The sequence below is a fragment of the Gymnoscopelus braueri genome (genome assembly GCF_963280865.1).
Source record: "Gymnoscopelus braueri genome assembly, chromosome: 1".
NCBI classification, from domain to species: Eukaryota; Metazoa; Chordata; class Actinopteri; order Myctophiformes; family Myctophidae; genus Gymnoscopelus; species Gymnoscopelus braueri.
The window spans coordinates 60,348,483-60,368,319 of NC_137603.1; the positions used below are offsets into that span (position 1 = coordinate 60,348,483).

Here is a 19,837-nt window from a genome sequence, read left to right on the forward strand (position 1 = left end):
TCAGCTCTTGGTTGCTAATCTTGCATGTTCAAGTCACCCGATTTAAATATGCCTTTTGGCTTGACAAACTACCCAAATACTAATGTGCATATGTCATCAAAAACAATCTATAGACCCTTTCACACTTGACAATAAAACAATATTCTAAATGACTCAGAGTTTATTTCTTCTTGTAGTGTTTGCTTGTGAATAGTTATTTGGCAGTAATATAGCAGTAATATCAGTAGCTGACAGGAAATATACCCAAGCAGTCCCTATAGCAACACAATTCTACTGAAAAGGTCAATATGATGTATCATGTTATCAGAAAATAATAAAAAGCCTATAATACCCACTATGTCGTCATTTAAAAATACATAAAAAAATAACATACTGTATTACATCATCAATGAAGTGAAACTAACATCATACTATACTGTCATAAAAAATGACATAAAATACTATTGTATGTGTAAAAACAACCTAAATTTTTAATCGGAAATTTAAATTGTCAAAACATTACATTATATAGCCTTCAATGTCATCATAAAAAAAAGTAATATTGTCCAAAAAGCGTAATGCGACACTATAGCATTAAACATATGGCATACAATATTATCCAGGGAACAGAAAATGGCATGCTATGCACGCCCATTCGCCCAACATACATCCTTAAAAAAACCACCATGCTATGTTATAGAAAAAAAATGCCATGCTACGCTGTCAGCCAAACAAATCACTGGCACTGCCGGAAAACTACTTCCATCTATACTATCAAAAACCAGTCAGTTTACCGTAAATCTTAACCGTCACGTGGAATTGTTTTTTGTTTGTTTGTTTGTCTTTACCTGTCTAATACTTTTCATCCTGTCCAAATTCCCAGGACTCTCTGGCAAGAATCAAAGATGAGACGCTTCAGGTTCTTTGCAATCTGTCAAACTCACAAACACAACCACACACAGTCACACACACACACACACACGCACGCACGCGCACGCACACGCACACACACACTCACACTCACACTCACACACGCATGCACGCACGCACGCACGCACCAACACGGACACACACACACACACACACACACACACACACGGATCACCATTTGACTTCAGTTTGAAAATATGTTACTGATAAACAGAAGAAGGGGGGGGAAAAAAGAGACATTGAAGACATTTGGCGAGTCTTTTCATTCTGTTTATTATGCGCTTTTAAGAGAGGTTGGAACCTGTTGTTTTGTTTGGTAACTTTCAGGGTATTAATTGTGGGTGTGGAGTGCCAGAGATTGGGGCCTCAACATTGGCCCTTTGCCCAGGGGCCTCCCAATCATTCAGTCCCACTGCTGAGCAAATAGGATGGTTCTAACATGACACTGGGTTCACCTTACTGCATTCAACAAGAACTAAATCAAACTGAGCTTCTACACTATCAGATTCAATATTTATATTTATACAAATATTTTTAGAAGGCTTGTTTCTTTTATTTTCAATGAATCTTTAGGGTATTTTTTTGCAGTGGCGTAAAGTAACTAAGTACATGTAATTTTGAGGTATTTTTTTACTTTCTTCGGTATTTAGTTTTCATCTCAGAGGAAAATATTGTACATTTACTCCACTGCAATTATATGTAGATTACTTTGTAGATTTAGATTTTTATTACAAAACGCAAACAACTTCAGCCCTATAATGTATTTTGGCCATTTGACTAACAATGTGACACGATGCGACGCAGTGTGAGCTTGTAGATCGGCTATTTTCAAAAGAGTTTTTATACATTTGAAAACTTGCGAAATGGAACATTCTGCACAATGAGTACTTTTGCTTTTGGTACCTTAAGTATATTTTGATGCCGAAACGTTGGTACTTTTACTCAAGTGCATTTGGAATACAGGACTTCTACTTGTAACAGAGCATATCTACATTGCAGTATTGATACTTTTACTTAAAGGGATACTTCACTTTCACATAAAATAAACATTAAAAATATATATAAAAAAAATGAAAGAAGTTATGGCAAAATCACGGCCCCCTCACACATTAGTAGGACACTCTAATGCGTGAGGGGGCCATGAATTTTCCATAACTTTTTCATTTATTTTTAATATATTTTTTAAATGTTTCCCCGGCCCTAAAGTGAAGTATCCCTTTAAGTAAAACATGTGAGTACTTCTTCCATCACTGATTTTTTTTGTTTCATTTAGAGACAATACAGAGACATGCAACACATCTCACCAGCCAGAGTTGAACGGAGGAAATAATGCTGAATATATAGATTTATGTCGTATAAATCAGGTTCTTCAAATAATGTGAAAAAACTGTGCCTTTGTTGTACGTAACTTGGAATTCTCATCCTGTAAGTAATAAATATGTTCTATACATTTTTGGAAATCAGACTTGAACAGCTAAATCCGCCCCCACATTTCCCATACTATTCAAGGCTGTGACATCAGATGTGGAACAAGTCCAACCTGGCAAACTCACGCAAGCTCCCCATAAACAAACACGAGGATACTTATATCATCAGATATACATTTAATGTCATATTAAACAGTTGGAAAAGCCTCCCAGAACATTGCAAACACAAGCTGGGCTTGAATGCAAGACATTTACAGTGTACATTTATACAGAGTAGACCAATATTTTACAGTACAGTACAGTACAGTAAATACATGTACATAATATGTACAAGTGGTAAGTTAACTTTGTTTGTGATGTTGTGAGTTTTCAATTCAATTCCAGCTGCCTTTTTTTTAAGAACTTGAAGTCATTTCCATATGATTATATTAAAAAAGCTATTGATATTGTTGTCTCGATATGGCGTAGTATGTAAATATCAAGTGGTCCATTATCTGTTGTCCTACCTTTAACAGTGCACAGCTTATGTACATAAACTGGAATATCAGAGAGCTGTGGGAACCATTGGAAACAACAAGGGTCAACCTGCTGCACACCTTGTGCTGTTCAGGACAAATATTCAATATCAGAAAATGCAACAAAATAAAAAGATAATTTGGTAATTGTTCAATCTTGTTGGCTGAATGCCTGTTACATGAAAAACAAGTTGGGACACAGTTCTAGATATTTTTTCATCATGACACTCACTGAACTACAAATTAGGTTTACTTCATCAGACTCTCTGTGCATTCAGTGTGTACATATTTTACACCACTGCCAGTGGTGTAAAATAACTAAGTACATTTACTCAAGTACTGTACTTAAGTACAATTTTGAGGTGTTTTTACTTTACTGGAGTGTTTCCAATTTTCTGTACTTTTACTTCTACTCCATCACTTCTCAGAGGCAAATATTGTACTTTTACTACACTGCATTTTTTTTTTAAACTTTAGTTACTAGTTACTTTGTATATTTTTATTCAAAACATACATTAACCACTTGAAAATAGCCGATCTACAAACTCACAATGCGTCGCATCGCATTGTGAGTTTGTAGATCTGCTATTTTTAAAATATTTGTATACATTTGAAAACTTGTGAAATGGTATATTCTGCATAATGAGTACTTTCTACTTTTGGTACTTTAAGTATATTTTGATACCAATACTTTTGTACTTTTCGGACTTTTACTTGTAACAGAGTATTTCTACATTGCATTATTGATACTTCTACTTAAGTAAAACATTTTCCACCACTGCATACTGCAGACTACTACATGGTCATAGACAGTAAAACATTTTCCACCACTGCATACTGCAGACTACTACATGGTCATAGACAGCTGCAGCAGCCACACGTCATTGCTTCCTCAGCTATAACATAAAGAGAGCTACAGTAAGTTACCTTTTTTAGAGTCTCGGCACAAAGTTTCTCACAGTCAGAAATGTATGAAAAATAAGCATTTACTGTCAACCGCAGTGTTCTATAGAGAGCCGAGCCACACAAGCTGTTTGTGTCACACACAGACAATAATGGCATTTGCATATGAAACATTGGCAACCTCAGCTGTCATGCTTGAGATCATTTTAATAGTTTCAAATGTGGTGCTCCCGCCACGGCTCGAACATATAGGATATGTATTAACATATGAAAGCTTCGGCCAGTACACAGTGACTCTTGTTAAACCTATTCCCAAATCTTCCACGCCTCAAGATTTGTTACAAAAACAGAACCCCCCTGGCGAGTGCCCCAGTTGATGGTTCTGCTTTGTGAAATGAAAAAATATTTGATGTGTACAATTTATCAACAAGGCACATTTCAAAATACAGAACCAAAAAAAAAGGAGGGGGAAAAAAAAACTAAAAACCTGGAACTCATAATTCAATCCCAGGCCTTGTATGAAGAGAGGCTGGTTCTAATTGGGACGAGAAGAGATAAACTGTAACCTTATCTGCAGAAAGCTGCTGAGTACGGCATTATTTCATATCCTTGTGTGCCTTGAAAAAATAAGACCAAAACATCAGATGGGAAGAGGCTGGGAAAAAATATGACCTCAGCCCCTGCAACCTGGCAGACATAACGCACTCATTCTGCCCGAGAGACTAAATTGTTGCTTAATGCCAGTCTATACATCATAAATTTAATGTAAGGCTGCGCTGACTTGTCTTTGAAGAAGGCCGTTTTTGCAAGCAGCATACCATTTTCTCCTCCCAAAGACCCAAATTATGTCCGCTCCCCCGAGATGTGTGATTTCGGACTTTCGAGGTTCGGAGCAAATCGCTTGCAGACATACAGCTCCACGAGGAAAGCTTATTAATCAGCGATGAGAGAGAGGGGTGTGGGATTCACCAAGTTCAAGTATAAACAACCCTCCTCCCCCATGCGAACAACACACACAAAAGGGCCGTGGCCGTAGAACGCATGGCTTGGTTCGGCGTCAAGCCATATCTAACGACAGATAGCGTGGGTAAGATACTGTGGAGTAAAAGCTACAGGGGGAAAAAAAGTGCCCCTTAATTGGTAACAGTCTTTGAATTTATGTTAGGAAGGTAGACCCTAATTATTCCCAGTACAAGGAAGATCCTCTCTAGAGCAAGAGCTCATATATTTATTATTGGAAGTCAAAGCAAAGGGCCTTTCTGGAGTTCATCAGCCTCAATGTCTAAACACACAGCAGCCAGATGGCGTTTTCTCTTTTTTTTTCCTGGTGAGTATCTCCCAGAGATGCCGTGGCAGCAATTATCCAAAGGTTATCAAGGAGCATCTATACCAGCGAGCCCGGGCCCACGTGAAACCTCGTTCAATCACTTCCTTACATTCTCATTAAAATTCCTGTGTCATGAGCCACTCTGAAGCGAAGTCGTATCTGAGAAAGACTGGAATAGAAAGCGATGCGAATGGCTGTTAGGGAGGAAAAAAAGGCTAGCGTCCCTATTCTGGGGATGTCAAAATAGGCAAACATTTTAGAACATTTGGCAAAAATAGGCAAACTTTATGTAATTTTGTTTTTTTAGTGATATTTTTTGGTATTATTTGTTTTTGTTAAAAAGGTTAAAGTACTATATTCTGATAGTAATCATTGCTACAGAGCGTTTGTTCGGTCACATGGGTCTCTCCAGCTCTTTTGTAAACAGAATATAGTACATTTTCAGGTAGGTGACCACATTTAAGCCAATCAGGAGAGAGCACTGAAAATGCATTTTCTGTTTAATAAAGAGCTGGAGAGACATGGGAGACTCCTTTTACTGAACAAACACTCTATAGTAATGAGTACTATCACAATATAGAGATATTTAACACTTATTTTAACCAAAGTAAATCACTTACCATACCTTTAAATAGCTCTATTTTCATTGCTATAGTGTTTGGTAATTAACAGGGGTCTCAGTTTGGGATACCATTTTTATCCAATCAGGAGAGAGAACTCAAATTGGTATCGCAAACCGAAAATGCTTTTTCTGTTTTCTTAGTTAACAAACGCTCTATGGCAATTATTATCCGCATATAGAGCGTTAACCTTTAAACAAAAACATTTCTTTATTTAACCAAAAAAACTATCACTTATACAGCACCTTTAATGTAGCCCGGCATCTCTTATCTACTGTACATTAGCACACTTGAGAAATGGTGTTTACAATGTCACGTATACGCCTCGTGCCATCCCCTCTCCTGCCATTCCCAGCAACAATAACACCATCCAAATGCGATCCAGATGGGAGGCAGCCATCACGCTCCCATATTTCACTGCTGCCTCTATTAATCTTATCAAGTCTGTCACAGATTTCCCCATTGATAACATCACACAGGATTGTATAGACAGCTGAGTTATTGCCCGGGTCTTAACCACAGCACGGGTAACAAAACATTCTGGAAGATGTCTGCTTGATGCTTAATATGGAATAGCAGTTCATTATAATGCGTTTGTCATTTTTACAAGAGATATTTCCAGTTTTCTAACACCTCGAAAATGATCGTGGAAATGTATTCGTCTTTGTTTACAAAGTCCCCGTTTTAGGCAGTTAAAAGAAAAATGCAACTTTTATGGTATAGTTATATTCCTACATAGTTATTCGATTTGTTGAAAATGTTTGTAAATGTATGACAAGTTGCCAATAGGCTGACAGCCAGTTAAAGTGTATGTATTGGACCTCCCTTAAATAAAAATCTAGATTGATCACATAAATAACATTTATTAAAAAAAAATACACCCCTACAACTCTAAATGTGAATTGAAGCCTGGTTTACTATTTGACATCTTCAGAATCTGAATAAGAGCATTTTCATCTGTCATTACACAGCAGTGGTAATACAGAAAAGAGCTGGCAACATATCACCAATAGTATCAGAAATCAAATCCATTTATTTAGTTCACACACAGACACAGCATCATCATCACATCGCTTCTTTTGAAATGGTTGTAAACAGTCACTTGCTGTGTCAAAAATAGTCTGCTTTTTACCACTGAGGTGCTCTGCCTTATTTTGGTTTATTGTTTTGAGTACACAACTTGTATATATCATCGCTGTCGGGCAGAAACCTCCCATCTCCATATTCTAACTTTTTGTGTTTTTTTCGTGAATAATAAACGCCCTACTTGATCATACTACTAGTCACACCAAAGCGTTTTAGCTTGTAGATCTGCTACTTTTGAATTAGAATCCTGAAAAGTAACAGTTCTGGACATCCGACAGAGACGACACTGATATTGCTTTATTATTTAACCTTTTCTTATGATTATCTTTTTTTAACTACATTCGTGGAAGCTTGTCCCAAACAAATATTTGACCCACTTTTTTTTTTATACAGGTTGTAAACTTAGAAGTTTACCTGCTGACCAGTAGCCTATCTGAACGCTGCATCAATATTGTAAAATAAACACACTGATATTGTATACTGCATTGTGCAGTGCATAAAAAATATATCATGCTTAGTGTGCTATATTCAAGCCATACTGTAGCCCAAATGCTTGAACTAATGAAATTAAAAGTTGGATCTTTTATAGCTGGAAAATTTTATCATCAAACTTGATGATAAGATGATAAACAAGTGTGTTGTGTTCTTTTCTTCTCGACTCCATTTACGGTTAGCATTTTGTCCGTGTACTTTATTACATGTAAAACACTCTGAGAGGAATTATTCTATTAAAGCAATTCCACATTCAACGTAATGATGAACCCACAAACAGCAGGTATTATAGATACATACACCCCAGAGCGTGGCGGACATTTTGGACACAACGTAAGAGCAAGGTACTTTACTATTCCTGTCAGAGACCGCAACGACTTAACCACACAAGCCCTATTATCCCTATCCGGGGGCCTGTCATAATGGGCATAACATTCAACCGAAATATAGGCGAAACATTGGGCAAAAATAGCCGATCTACAGGCTCACAACGCGCCACGATGATGCGCTGTGAGCTTGTACATCGGCTATTCTCGGCGAAGATATACGGTGCGGAGAGGAGGGGGGGGGGGGGAAAGGAGGCGACCCGAGTATAGACCCCTGGGGGACCCCAGTCAACAAAAGTATATAGGGTGTTAATGCAACGCTGCCTGGATGACATCTCAATACGCCCGTTTAACCACCCACCATTCAACCTCCCGAGTGGGAGAGTCTGGGACACCGTCTACGGCTTTACAATGCCCCCAATGCACATGGGCCATGCCATAATATCCCCCTTTAACCCATTTAGACCGGGAACGCATCTGTGTAACCACTTTAACCATTATTCTATACTTTAGCTATTCAAAAATAGCAGATCTACAAGCTCATAGCGCTATGAGCTTGTAGATCTGCTATTTTTGAAAAATCGTCAAAATTTGAGCAAATCTTTGAATATCTATATTTTTTAAAGCGAACATTTTTAACTCAAATCTTTGCTTCTGGGGGGGTCCCTGGAACAACATTGAGATGGGGGTCTGCAGCCAAATACATTTAGTACCTTTTTTTTTGTACATTTGTAGAATCCCCCAGAAGCAAAGATTTGAGTTACAGATGTTCGCTTAAAAAAATATATATTCAAAGATCTGCGCAAAAGTTATTACTTTTTTTAAATAGCAGATCTATAAGCTCATAGCGTGGCACTCGGTGCCGCGCTATGAGCTTGTAAGATCTGCTATTTTCTGTAGAAAATATTTGAGTTACAAAAGTTCACTTTAAAAGATATATAATTCAATTATCCGCGCTATGAGCTTGTAGATCTACTATTTTTTGAATAATATAATGTTTAAAAGTGGTTAAAATCTAAAATGACAGATGCTTTTCCCCGGTCTTAATGCGTTAAGAATGCGTGTCTTAGGGAGAGCTTGAAAATCCTTCCCTTCCATAGGCTCCCCATCGCAGGGCCCAAAGCCCTGTTGTCCCGGGTCCGTAAAGGTTATTGCTCAGGCACCCCCCGGGTACCCCGGCGGGCCCTCCTCAGGGATTAGTCCTCCTCTGAGGAGAGCTGGGCTCCATCATCGTGAACCTCTCTGTAGGCAGCCGTGGGGCCCCCACCATCAGGGTCGAAGCGCCCCATAGTGCTCCTCAGCCCCTCAGACAGTTTCTGGGCTGCATGTTTGGCCTGCAATTCCTGAAATTAACACAACACAGCAGAAGGAAAAAGCTGACATGAAAAGGTTTGTAAACACTAGGAGGCTGAAGCGGAGTATTATTAAACGCCCGTCACGCCACTTTAAGCCATTAAGACCGGGAACGCATCGGTGTCATTTTTTTAGATTTCTTTGGGCTATTCAAAAAATAGCAGATCGAGTGCGAGTGCCACGCTACGAGCTTGTACATCTGCTATTTTTGAAAAATCGTGAGAATGTGTGCTAATCTTTGAATATATATATATATATATTTTTTAAAGCGTTTTACTCAAATCTTTGCTTCTGGGGGGTCCCTGGAACAAAATATTTTGAGATGGGGGTCCACGGCCAAATACATATCATTTTGGGGGTCCTTGACATGAAAAAAGTTAGACCACTGATATTATAGCAACATATTTTTTTTCAAAAAACAGTTAGGATTTAGAAGACATTTGTAGAATCCCCAGAAGCAAAGTTTGAGTTAAAATGTTCGCTTTAAAAAATATATATTCCAAGATTTGCACACATTTTCACGATTTTTCTAAAAATAGCAGATCTACAAGCTCATAGCTCTGCTATTTTTGAATAGCCAAAAGAAATGCTAAAAGAAATCTAAAATAATGATTCGTTCCCGGTCTTAATGGGTTAAAGGCATCAACGAAACTAGAATTGCTAATAAGCCATACAGTGAGCTCCATAAAAGTGTTTGGACAAAGGAACGTAGTGTTTTGCTGCTTTTTTTTGGCACCTTTGGAATGTTGAGAAGACATAATATCTGGTATCGAGGTTAAATTATAGACCGTTACCTTTGATTTGGGGTATAGACAGCTTTATTGAAAGTTGGAAGCTAAAAACTATGTGGTCCCCTCCAATGTAAGGGATAAAAGCTTCTATGACCCGTTAGGTTGAATGAAATAAATGAAATACATTTAACAATTTCATTATCGTAATTGATTAATTGATTGACGAACAGTTTTTTTCTTCGTCATTTACTCATTTGTGTCCGATAGTGTTTAATCTAGTTTCTGTATAGGTTTTTTTTATCCTGTCTTTAGTTCTTCTACAGCTTTTAAAATATAATTCAGGTGTTCTGTGATCACTTTAAAATAGATTTCTGTTTTTTAATTCTACAATTTCTTTACTTCACATTTTTAACTGCAACCACAAAGCCAGACGGACGGACGGCGGTGCGTCTAAAACTTTCAAGCTCAAACCAAGAGCTGGTCACAGTTTATCATGAATTACATGCTTGTTTAGCATCCCATTGTTGTGTTTTTAAATTGCGCAATATAAACAAATGAAAAAGTGCTCACAACAATCATACAATTAGTTAGTTATTAGAAAAAAAATTCCTAGATCAATAATAGAGGACAGAAATGTGTAATAATAAACACATTTGTTCCCCATTATTTAAAATCATTGCTTTATACCAGTTTATACCAGTTCTCTTCTCTGTGCGAGTGTGCGTTTGCACTTAGGGCAGAAGTTGTGCTCCCCAAACCTCCACGAAACGTACAAAACAATACAATAGCATTCTTCTGTAGAGAAATCCATTCAAAGTCACTCCCACCATCTGCGCCTCCGTTGATTTTCTCATGTGGACGTTTTATCCACATGAACCCTATTCTGGGAGGGGGACGAACATGCGGCGAAAATAACCAATCTAAAAGCGCGTCGCAACAACACAACAGCTCTTTTTGACCAAAGAGATTTGGTTTAAAAGGTGAAAAAAGGGGAGACCAAGTAAAGACCCCTGGGGGATCCCGGTCAAAGATGTATATAGGGTTTAAGTGGTTATCGTGGATTAAAGCAAAATCAAATCTCACGGCTGAAAATAATGTGTTAGGCCAAGTCCTAATTTGTGAAAAAGCGTGAAAGGAGCCCCCCAAACACACTAGCGCTGTGTTTTACAAACAATTCACACAATATGTAAAATGATTCAAATCATGTTGTTTTGGTATACAGCCAGTCAGCCATACAGCCAACCAGATGAAGAAATTGCAGATTGATGCTAAAGTTTGGCAATCCTAGCCCTGACAAAAAAGGATAGTCATCTTGTATTTTAAAACAAAATGCCAGATGCCAGACATTTGCTTGTATGAAATCTGAAATCATCATGATTTTCTAGAAGATTGAACATTGCTAGTTTGCCCACTTCAAATACTCTTTAACCCATTTAGACCGGGAAAGAATCTGTGTAATCTTTGGCTATTCAAAAATAGCAGATCTACAAGCTCATAGCGCGGCACCGAGCTTGTAGATCTGCTATTTTTTTTTTAATCTTTAAAATGTGTGCAAATTTTTTTAATATATATATAATTTTAAAGCGAACATTTTTTATTCAAATCTTTGCCTCTGGGGGTCCCTGGAACAACATATTTTGAGATAGGGGTCGGTGGCCAAATACATTTAAATTTTTGGGGGTCCTTGACATGAAAAAGATTGAGCACCACTGATATAGAAACATACGTTTTTCAGAATACTGTTGGGATTTAGAAGACATTTGTAGAATCGGCTTCAGGTCTTAATGGGTTAATCTTAAAATAACTAATAACCGAAAACAGCTGCGACGTGTTGTAAGCTTGTAGATCTGCTATTTTCGGCGCATGACACGCTTCCATAGAAGACATGGCTGACTTCTATGGAATCCAAATGACTGAAATGACTCGTGGAGACCGAGAACTTGAATCCGAGGGGTTACACACAAACCTGCTCTTTCTTCCTCTGCGTCCTGAGGAGGTCGGCCGACTCCTCCAGGGACAGGAGCCGCGCGGGGTCGTGGTGGAGGGGAGGAAGCCTCGCCGCCGTGATGTCATCCAAGTGCTTCCTGTCGCGTTCCTTCCTGGCCTGCGGGGAGAGGAGTGGCGACGGCGACAGACCTCCGCCAGGTGACGATCGGCCAGGCGACAAGGATCCTCCCGAGGGAGAGCTGCTGTTGGGACTTCTGGGGCCCAGACTGGAAATTAAAGATGTGATGATAGAAGTTTTCAACTGAGATGAGGTCATTTCCACATCACTAGACATTGTTATTATTAACCACTTGAACCTAATATCGTTGCTGTCGGGCAGAAACCTCTTATCTCCATATTCTAACTTTTTGTGTTTTTTTCCGTAAATTAAGGCCTTACTCGATCATATATCAGCTTCACACAAAAGCATCAAAAGTGGCAGATCTACAAGCTGACAACATATTGCGCACGTGACGCATTATGAGCTTATCTGCAATTCTTTTCTGAATGTTCACCTATTATGACATGCCCAAAACACTAGGAAATCAAGTGGTTAAGAATTGACTGATAAAAGGTGTTTATGTAACCAACCCTACCAACCCCTCTTAGCTAGAGAAAATTGATCATTTCGATTTGGCCCTACAGCGTGAAAGTTCAAAAACACAAACATTATGGTTTCATGAATTCACAAGAAAGCTTTGTGCACAATGACAGATTCCGATTAGCTAAGACTGTGAGCTTGTAGATCTGCTATTGTGCTGAATATTTGCCCCAGAATAGGGATAGTTCATCATGTGGTTCATTTGATAATGGGTGCAGGGGGCTATTATCACCTAAACGTCATGCCCTTTCTAATGAATACTTCTAACTATTTTAATTAATACAAAATGTCTAAAACTAATCAAGACAAAACGACTCACTGATTAGGTCTGAACTGCTGTCTCCTGGGCGGGGACGGATTGTGCTCGTTCTTTTCCAGAACATCCATGAAGTGCGCCTTCTTTTGTGTCTGTTTTCCCAGAAAGTAATTGTCCATTTCAGCGCCGGCGTCTTTAGTACGCTCTCCGGCAGCAGAAGCAGAACCAGTGCTGGTGGTGGTGGTGGTGTGAGACAGGCTAACCCTTTCCAACGCCTCCGAGAGCTCGCTCTCTTCTGTCCCGCCGTCAGAGTTCAGAGAGCCACCGGCCGTCGCCGCCGCCTCCATGGTCTCTCCATCACAAGGAGCGTTCTTCTCCTCCTCACCTGTTCCGTTGTGGTGCGATGAGGAGCTCGCAGCAGGGTTATCGATGTGGACGCGGGGTCGTTGCTGAGAGAACGCCTGCTGGTATTTGGACTGGAACTCTGAAAAAGACAACGCGTTCTGTTTGCTCTCCTGCTCTTCGTGGTGGGCGATGGCGAGACGGACTCGCTCCGCAAACTCTGATATCTTCTTCCCTTTGTCCGGGAGTTTCTGTACGAACCTCCTGCAAATGAACACAATCATAATAATAATGCATTTTATTTATAAAGCACTTAACATTCTTGCGAATCTCAGAGTGCTACAGGGTTTAAAAGCATGGCATAACAATCATCAATTGTACATGATATAAATACCAATATTCTAGGCTGTAGGTAGGTTATTTTGAGTGAATACAAGAAAGAAAGCTCCAAAGATGCCTTCATGGTCAAATAAGATGAGAACCTCCTACAGTATAAGTCTGGAGCTCGTGCAGGTGGCCGGCAGGGGGAAAACATGCAAGTAGTCTCATATACTGAAAGCCCATCCATGAATATTAACAATCAGTAAATGGGCTTAAAGGAGTAGTTCACCCAAAAAAGTACTTATTTTCTATCAGTTACACACCCCATGAAGCCTTGAAATCATGGCATTTTTTTGTCGCAAACTTTAAAAAAAATTATTGGCTCAGGAATGACAAAAACTAAACAATCTCCATGAATTCAAGGCTTCATGGGCTGTGTAATTGATAGAAAATAAGACATGTTTTGTGTGAACTACTCCTTCAATGTATTATTGTAGCAGCAAAGGACTATGAAGATTACACCAGACATGAAGCAGAACACTCACATGAATCTACATAAAAACTTAAAACTGTTTCAAGGGTGCTTTGTGATCCCATAACTAAAACCTAATGACACATGATGATGCAACTTTGCAGTGTTCACTGTGGTGATGGAAGAAACTCTATTCATTCATACAATGCTGCTGTTCCTATAATATCTGATACAATTGATTTAATCTGCAATATAAAAAATAATATCAATAATAATAATGGTTCTCAGGGGTCCAAAAGGGTCTTTATGGGTCTGTAACTCCAGAGTGTACACTGGGAATTTTGTGTAGATTTTAGTGTCCCAGAGGTGTTTAAAAAATGGTATCAAATGGGGGTCCTTCAAATAAAATAAAAAAGGGTTGAGAATCAATACTTTAAACACCTAATAACCTAATAATAACATACCTAGGCAATAGCCTTGGGTCAAGACTATCATGGAGGATGGGGATCTCATTTTAAATAAGCCACTGTGCTTTTATGAGCGATCCAGTTTAGAGGACCTGTAAATTGTACTTCCATGCACTGTTTCCATGTCTTTTCTTAATAAAGTATTCAATCAATCAATCAATCAATCAATCAATGGACGTATTTGATAGATGTTGATGTCAAAATAGATCAAATACATCTATGATTGAGTGTCTACGGGGTATAGTGCAGAACGTCCCTGTGTCCATGGGGGTGAACCCTACAACTCTCGTAGATTGAAAACGTCAGAATCATAAATACGTCTACGAGAGTTGTATTCTACAGCTAAGTACATATAGTGACATATAGGTGGTATGTATCATTGCATTGCCACTTACTTGTTGTCCAGTAAGTGGTCTTGTCTCAGCAGCATGTCACACAGCTCCTCTTTACTGAGCCTCCTCAGATCTCCTACTTGTCCCTGTCGTTCTGTCCACGACGACGACATGATCACATTATTAACACCACAACACGAACTAATATCCCTCCACCCTCATTTACTGACGCTACGGACCTTAATGAACACGGAGCTGTTGTTAAAAGACCGTCTCTGACGGATAAAAGACGTGTAAAACGTTTAATAACGACATAAACATGATGTAAACACGACACTTAAAATAGTTCAAACCAGAATTCTTATCTTCTTCTCTGGCCGGAAACCGTCGTGTTAAAATTGTAGTTCTACCGCCATCTACAGTACCGGTGTGTGTAGTGCACCGTGCTGCGACTACTGTTCTTAAAGGAGTAGTTCACCCCAAAAAATAATATTTTCTATCAATTATTACACATTATTAGTATTACACACCCCATGAAGCCTTGAATTCATGGAGATTTGTTTAGTTTTTGTTGGATTACTGAGCCAATAATGTGATGACCGGTGGAGTCTCCAGTAGGAGTCTCTTAGGAACAGAATTCAAGGCTTCATGGGGTGTGTCATTGATAGGAAAGTAATTTAAGTTAATTAAGTAATTTTTTGGGGTGAACTACTCCTTTAATGTTAAATCATATTGTTTAATGTGACTTTTAGATTTTACATACCATCTTCTGCCGCTTTCCTACCAACCGTTAAATAATTAATTAAAATCTATGAATCATTCAGATCACTTTAGATTCACACAGAATATAGATTTGTATCTGTGCTAAGATGTTCACCTGTTACAAAATATCAAAAACATTATTTTAGACATAATCTCTCAGTTATTTAAACTGCACATTTTATTTAGTATTTTTTCCTTTAATTATGTTCCATGTTCAATGAATGGATGATGTTGAATGTTGAATGGAAACTTACTGAACACTGTAAATATTAGTTTATGTCCTGCAAAGCCCTCTGTGTCGATCAATGGCTGAAACTGCAGAAATAGTGTGTCGTGTGATATTGTCTGGCCACGCGAGGCTAGCAGAAATATGACAGGGCCTCTTGCAGTGAGTGATTTAGCCTGCAGGTGGTGCCATCCAGTGTCAGAAACACTTAGTTACAACAACAAAGTTGTTATACACTTAGGCTTCTGTTAACCCCCCCTTTTTTTACCAAAGCTTTCACACATTTTCACATTTTTTCAAGATTTAATTTAATTGTAAAATAACATCTCTGCAAGCTGCACAATGCATCATGAAGTGACTTGTTGTGAGCTTGTAGATCAGCTATTTTCTAATTCTAATATGCTAGCCAAAGCATAAAGTGGTTTGTGTGTACATGGTTCATAATGAAATAATCAAAGCAAGTAGGCTTGTATAATAGTCTTTATTCCAAATATATTTCCAAATATATATACTTTTGTCATTAGTGGCAATTTGATATGTATCATTAAGGAAAAGGCACATCATAAAGATATTTCTTTTTCAGAGATATGATCTGGCAGTGCAGATAACGTTTGCCACTGGCTCAGGAATGGCAGTTACTTCTACAAAGCAGTGGTCCTCAAACTTAAGGACGCCCCATAACTCTGACAGTGTACAAATGGAACCCATTTGTACACTGTCAGAGTTACAGACCTGTAAGGGTCCATTTGAGAGCCACTGCTATAAAGTCACATTTAATATGAGCATATACATTTGCGCAGAGTTTACCCGGTTGCCAATCTAAATAAAGAGAATATCATATTCCCATGGTTTCCATCACCGACATAACGGGTTGTTCACAGAGGCACAAAGCATATTAATAAATATGTTTTACATATTGTGACGAGTAACAAAATAATACTTTTCTTTATCTCGTTTATACAGGGCAAATATAAAAGAAACAGGTAATATACACGCACACACACACACACACATATACTATATAAACCTTCATACAAGATAGTGTGCTACAGTAAAAAGCCACAAACGCAGGCTATATACATTCATTGTAAACAAAACAAAATACAATCCTTCAATAATATTACTGACAGATAATATTGAACGATTGAAGGATGAATGAATAATATATTATATTATTTACATGTGATTTACAGAGCGATAGACTATTTACACCCTTCAGATACGAAAAAATCATTTAATCTGGCGATAACTTCACAAATTTGATTTGTGTACTTCACCTATTTGGATCACATTCACCACACTGTGCACAAAAACCAAATGGACCTGTAACTACGAAAAGTGTACAAATGGAACCAAATGGACCCTCACAGGTCCATTTGATTCCATTTGAACACTCTTCTTAAATTTCAATTTACACATGTATCCTATATGTGTCAAAAAAAAAAAAAAAAAACTTTTAAGTCTTTATCTGATTAGAACACAACGAAAAGAACAGATGTTTCTAAAATATGTATAGGGTTCTTGCTATTCAAAAAAAAAAAAAAGAACAAATAAATAAATTAAGACTAAAGAGAGTTGGCCCAGACCGCTATAGCGTAGCGGTCCGGGCACCTAGGCTCAATGTAGCCTGACGGCGCTTCGCGGGTTCGAGTCCCGACCCCGACGGCCTTTGCCGCGTGTCACTCTCCATCTCTCTCTCCCCATTTCCTGTCAACTCACTATACTATCAATAAAGGCAGAAAAAGACCAAAAATAAATCTTTAAAAAAGAAAAGACTAAAGAGAGTCATCTTTATGTGAACCGTCGATGTTCATCTTGGCCGTTATCTCCATGAGTCTCATGAACGGAGTGTATACCTTCGACGGGCTCGTCCTGGCTCGAGGAGAATAGGTCGGCGAATAGGACGGAGTAGAAGAACCGTCTGGACCTGAAGATGCTGAGTCTGAGGAATCATCTGTGCTGGTGGACTCAGACGCATGTGATACGGACGGGTTGGCCTGCAGATAGCGGCTGTACTGGAGCGGGCTGTACCTCAGTAGAGTGGAGTCCAGTCTGCTGGGTGGGGGCGGTGGGGGACCCGACCGTAATGTCTTAGATTGGGGCAGGGGGACCAGGTTGTAGGCTGGACTGGACAGTGGGCCCTGCTGGTACTGAGAGGGCTCTGGCTGGATGGTGGGCTCTGCATCATGCCGTTGTTCTTCAGGTCTGGGAAGGGGGGGACGCACGATCAGACAACAAAATGAGAAGAAAAAAGGCCTGTTAAGATGGGACTGTCTGTGGCACAAACCGCAAAACAAAAACTAAAGAGGTTCACGTGTTAAATCAGTGGTTGTCACTTAGGAAATTGGCACCGGGTGAAAAAAATGGGTTACAAAAATCGCGGGATAAAAATTTAAAAAAAAAAAAAATCAGTGGTTGTCGACCGTTTCTGGATCAGGAAATATTAATGTTATACTATCATTAAATGTGGGCCCCGGCCCACAAGTTGAGAATCGCTGTGCTAAATGGAGCTTGTACTGTTTGTCTGCCAGGCCGGATGTCCAGTCTATGAGGTGTGTAAAGTAACAGGACTGTGGCAGCAGCCACACTCATGACTCAATGCTAATTGAGTAACCACTTATGTCACTGTATTGCGCAACATCTCACCACTATTCTGCTATAATATTGTTCACTTCATTCGCTCTCAGCTCAGTGGCCTTGTGGTTAGAGTGTCCGCCCTGTAACTGAAAGGTTAGGGTTCGATTCCTGGCCGGGCAATACCAAAGACTCAAAAAATGTGACCTAATGCCTCCCTGCTTGGCACTCAGCATCAAGGGTTGGATTGGGGATAGTCCCTGTGACATCCTGTACTACCGCCATGTCCAGGGGGAGTACTTGAACATCACGCTAGGGAAACAGAACATATGCTCGACAAGGCTTACTTACTTACTTACTTACTCTCACTCTGTGCTTCTGTTCCAGGCTGTTGTGTAATTATTACTACACATAGGCGTCAGTTATTGCCGCTCTGTCATTTTCACTCCCTAATACGTCACTATGGGACTACAAAAACAAAAATGCACATAAAACACTCGTATTGGAGCTTCAAATACTACTCGAAGCAGAGGATTGACTGGCTGCCTCAGTGGTTTACCTGGTAGCGGCGCTAATATAGTGACCATGACCTCCCGTGATCGAATCCCATCATGGGTTTGACTTTTTCTTTCTCTCTCTCTCTTTTCTTTTCCAGTTTTTGTGAGGTTAGGGTTACTGTTAGGCTTAGGGTTAGGTTTAGGTATATTTTTGTGAGGTTAGAAAATCATTTATTTGAAATTCCTGGTTAAATTGGATTAGGGTTAGGGTTAGGGTTAGGGTTAGGGTTAGGGTTAGGGTGAACCCTAAGCCTTCCAGTACGACCCGGAAACCAAGAGGTATACACAGTGACATACAGTAAGTGGTTACTCAATTAGCATTGAGTCATGAGTGTGGCTGCCAGTAGTATATGTTGTAAAAATACATGGAGGTACTTTCTTGGCCAACTGGCCAGTGTGCACAAAACATTTGACACTGATCGGTCCAGCGGTTTTCGAGATTAGCCCCAGACAGTAAAACAAACACACACAGGGTGAAATCATTAATCTCCCCCCCTTGCTTTCGGAGATAAAAACGCATCAGATGCTCACCTGGGTTGCAGATCACAGCCCACTCCCATCTCTCTGGTTTGCACATCCCGTGGCCTAGTGTTCTGTACAGACACAAAATACTTGAGCTTGTCTTCAAACTCATTATTCTGGGAAGAAGGAAGAAACAGGGAAGACGGGCGTCACTCAGGTCAGACACATGCAAGACGAGAGGCTGCATCGCTACAGTGGTGGACCAGCAACTAAGTACATCTACAGTACTTGAGTGCTGTACTTAAAAGTACATTTTAGGAGAATTCGTTGTTTTGTTTTTTTGTTTTGTGCAAACTGATGACTTTCACGGCGCTATATTTTAAATAGAAAGCCTACTTTTGAGTCCACTACATTTGTAGGAAGGGACCGAAAAATATATTATGAATTAACGACTTAAGCCCTATTGTAAATATAGTGTAAATAGTAGATCCTCAAGCTCACAACGCGCCGCAGCGCGGCGTGTTGTGAGCTTGTAGATCTGCTATTTTCACTTTTTTTTTTTTTTTCTTTATGAAAATGTACTTCGTAAGTTGTACTTTTGAATATGTATACGTATTTTACTTGAGTATATACTTAGTCCACCACTGCAGGTGAAAGAGACACTCACAAAGCACCACCACAATAGAACACATGAGGACATGTGTATCTTATCTACGGAGAATCACACAGCACCACGATCATGTTCCATGATCTTATAACACCCTATAAAGCCGGGAGGATCACTCCATCA

The 19,837-nt window shown here is 39.3% G+C and overlaps 3 protein-coding genes across 4 annotated transcripts in view; 1 reads left to right on the plus strand and 2 right to left on the minus strand.

Moving 5' to 3' along the window:
• LOC308091208 (disintegrin and metalloproteinase domain-containing protein 10-like) overlaps positions 1-19,837 on the plus strand; it is a 486,352-nt gene that overhangs the window by 315,118 nt on the left and 151,397 nt on the right. The window lies entirely within an intron of this gene.
• polr2m (RNA polymerase II subunit M) lies at positions 6,712-14,831 on the minus strand. Its single transcript, XM_080436761.1, has 4 exons — positions 14,530-14,831; positions 12,596-13,138; positions 11,656-11,902; positions 6,712-8,948 (listed from the first exon to the last, which is right to left on the minus strand). The coding sequence occupies exons 1-4, from the start codon at positions 14,637-14,639 to the stop codon at positions 8,802-8,804; spliced, it is 1,047 nt and encodes a 348-aa protein (XP_080292887.1). The 5' UTR covers positions 14,640-14,831; the 3' UTR covers positions 6,712-8,801.
• myzap (myocardial zonula adherens protein) overlaps positions 15,926-19,837 on the minus strand; it is a 33,231-nt gene continuing 29,319 nt past the window's right edge. Inside the window, exons 13-14 of one of the 2 annotated variants that reach the window (XM_080436736.1) lie at positions 19,117-19,178; positions 15,926-17,659 (exon numbers count right to left, since the gene is read on the minus strand). In XM_080436736.1, the coding sequence (XP_080292862.1) occupies positions 17,230-17,659; positions 19,117-19,178 (492 nt within the window). In that variant the 3' untranslated portion in view covers positions 15,926-17,229. Of the gene's footprint in view, positions 17,660-19,116; positions 19,224-19,837 lie in introns of both variants that reach the window. The other variant, XM_080436735.1, reaches the window with a different exon arrangement.

Excerpts from the sequence above, each read along its gene's own strand:
- polr2m (XM_080436761.1), bottom strand. The coding sequence starts at position 14,639 with ATGTCGTCGTCGTGGACAGAACGACAGGGACAAGTAGGAGATCTGAGG. Across the intron at positions 13,139-14,529 it reads GACCACTTACTGGACAACAA|GAGGTTCGTACAGAAACTCC; the intron begins GTAAGTGGCAAT and ends GTTCATTTGCAG. Across the intron at positions 8,949-11,655 it reads CGCAGAGGAAGAAAGAGCAG|GAATTGCAGGCCAAACATGC; the intron begins GTTTGTGTGTAA and ends TGTTAATTTCAG.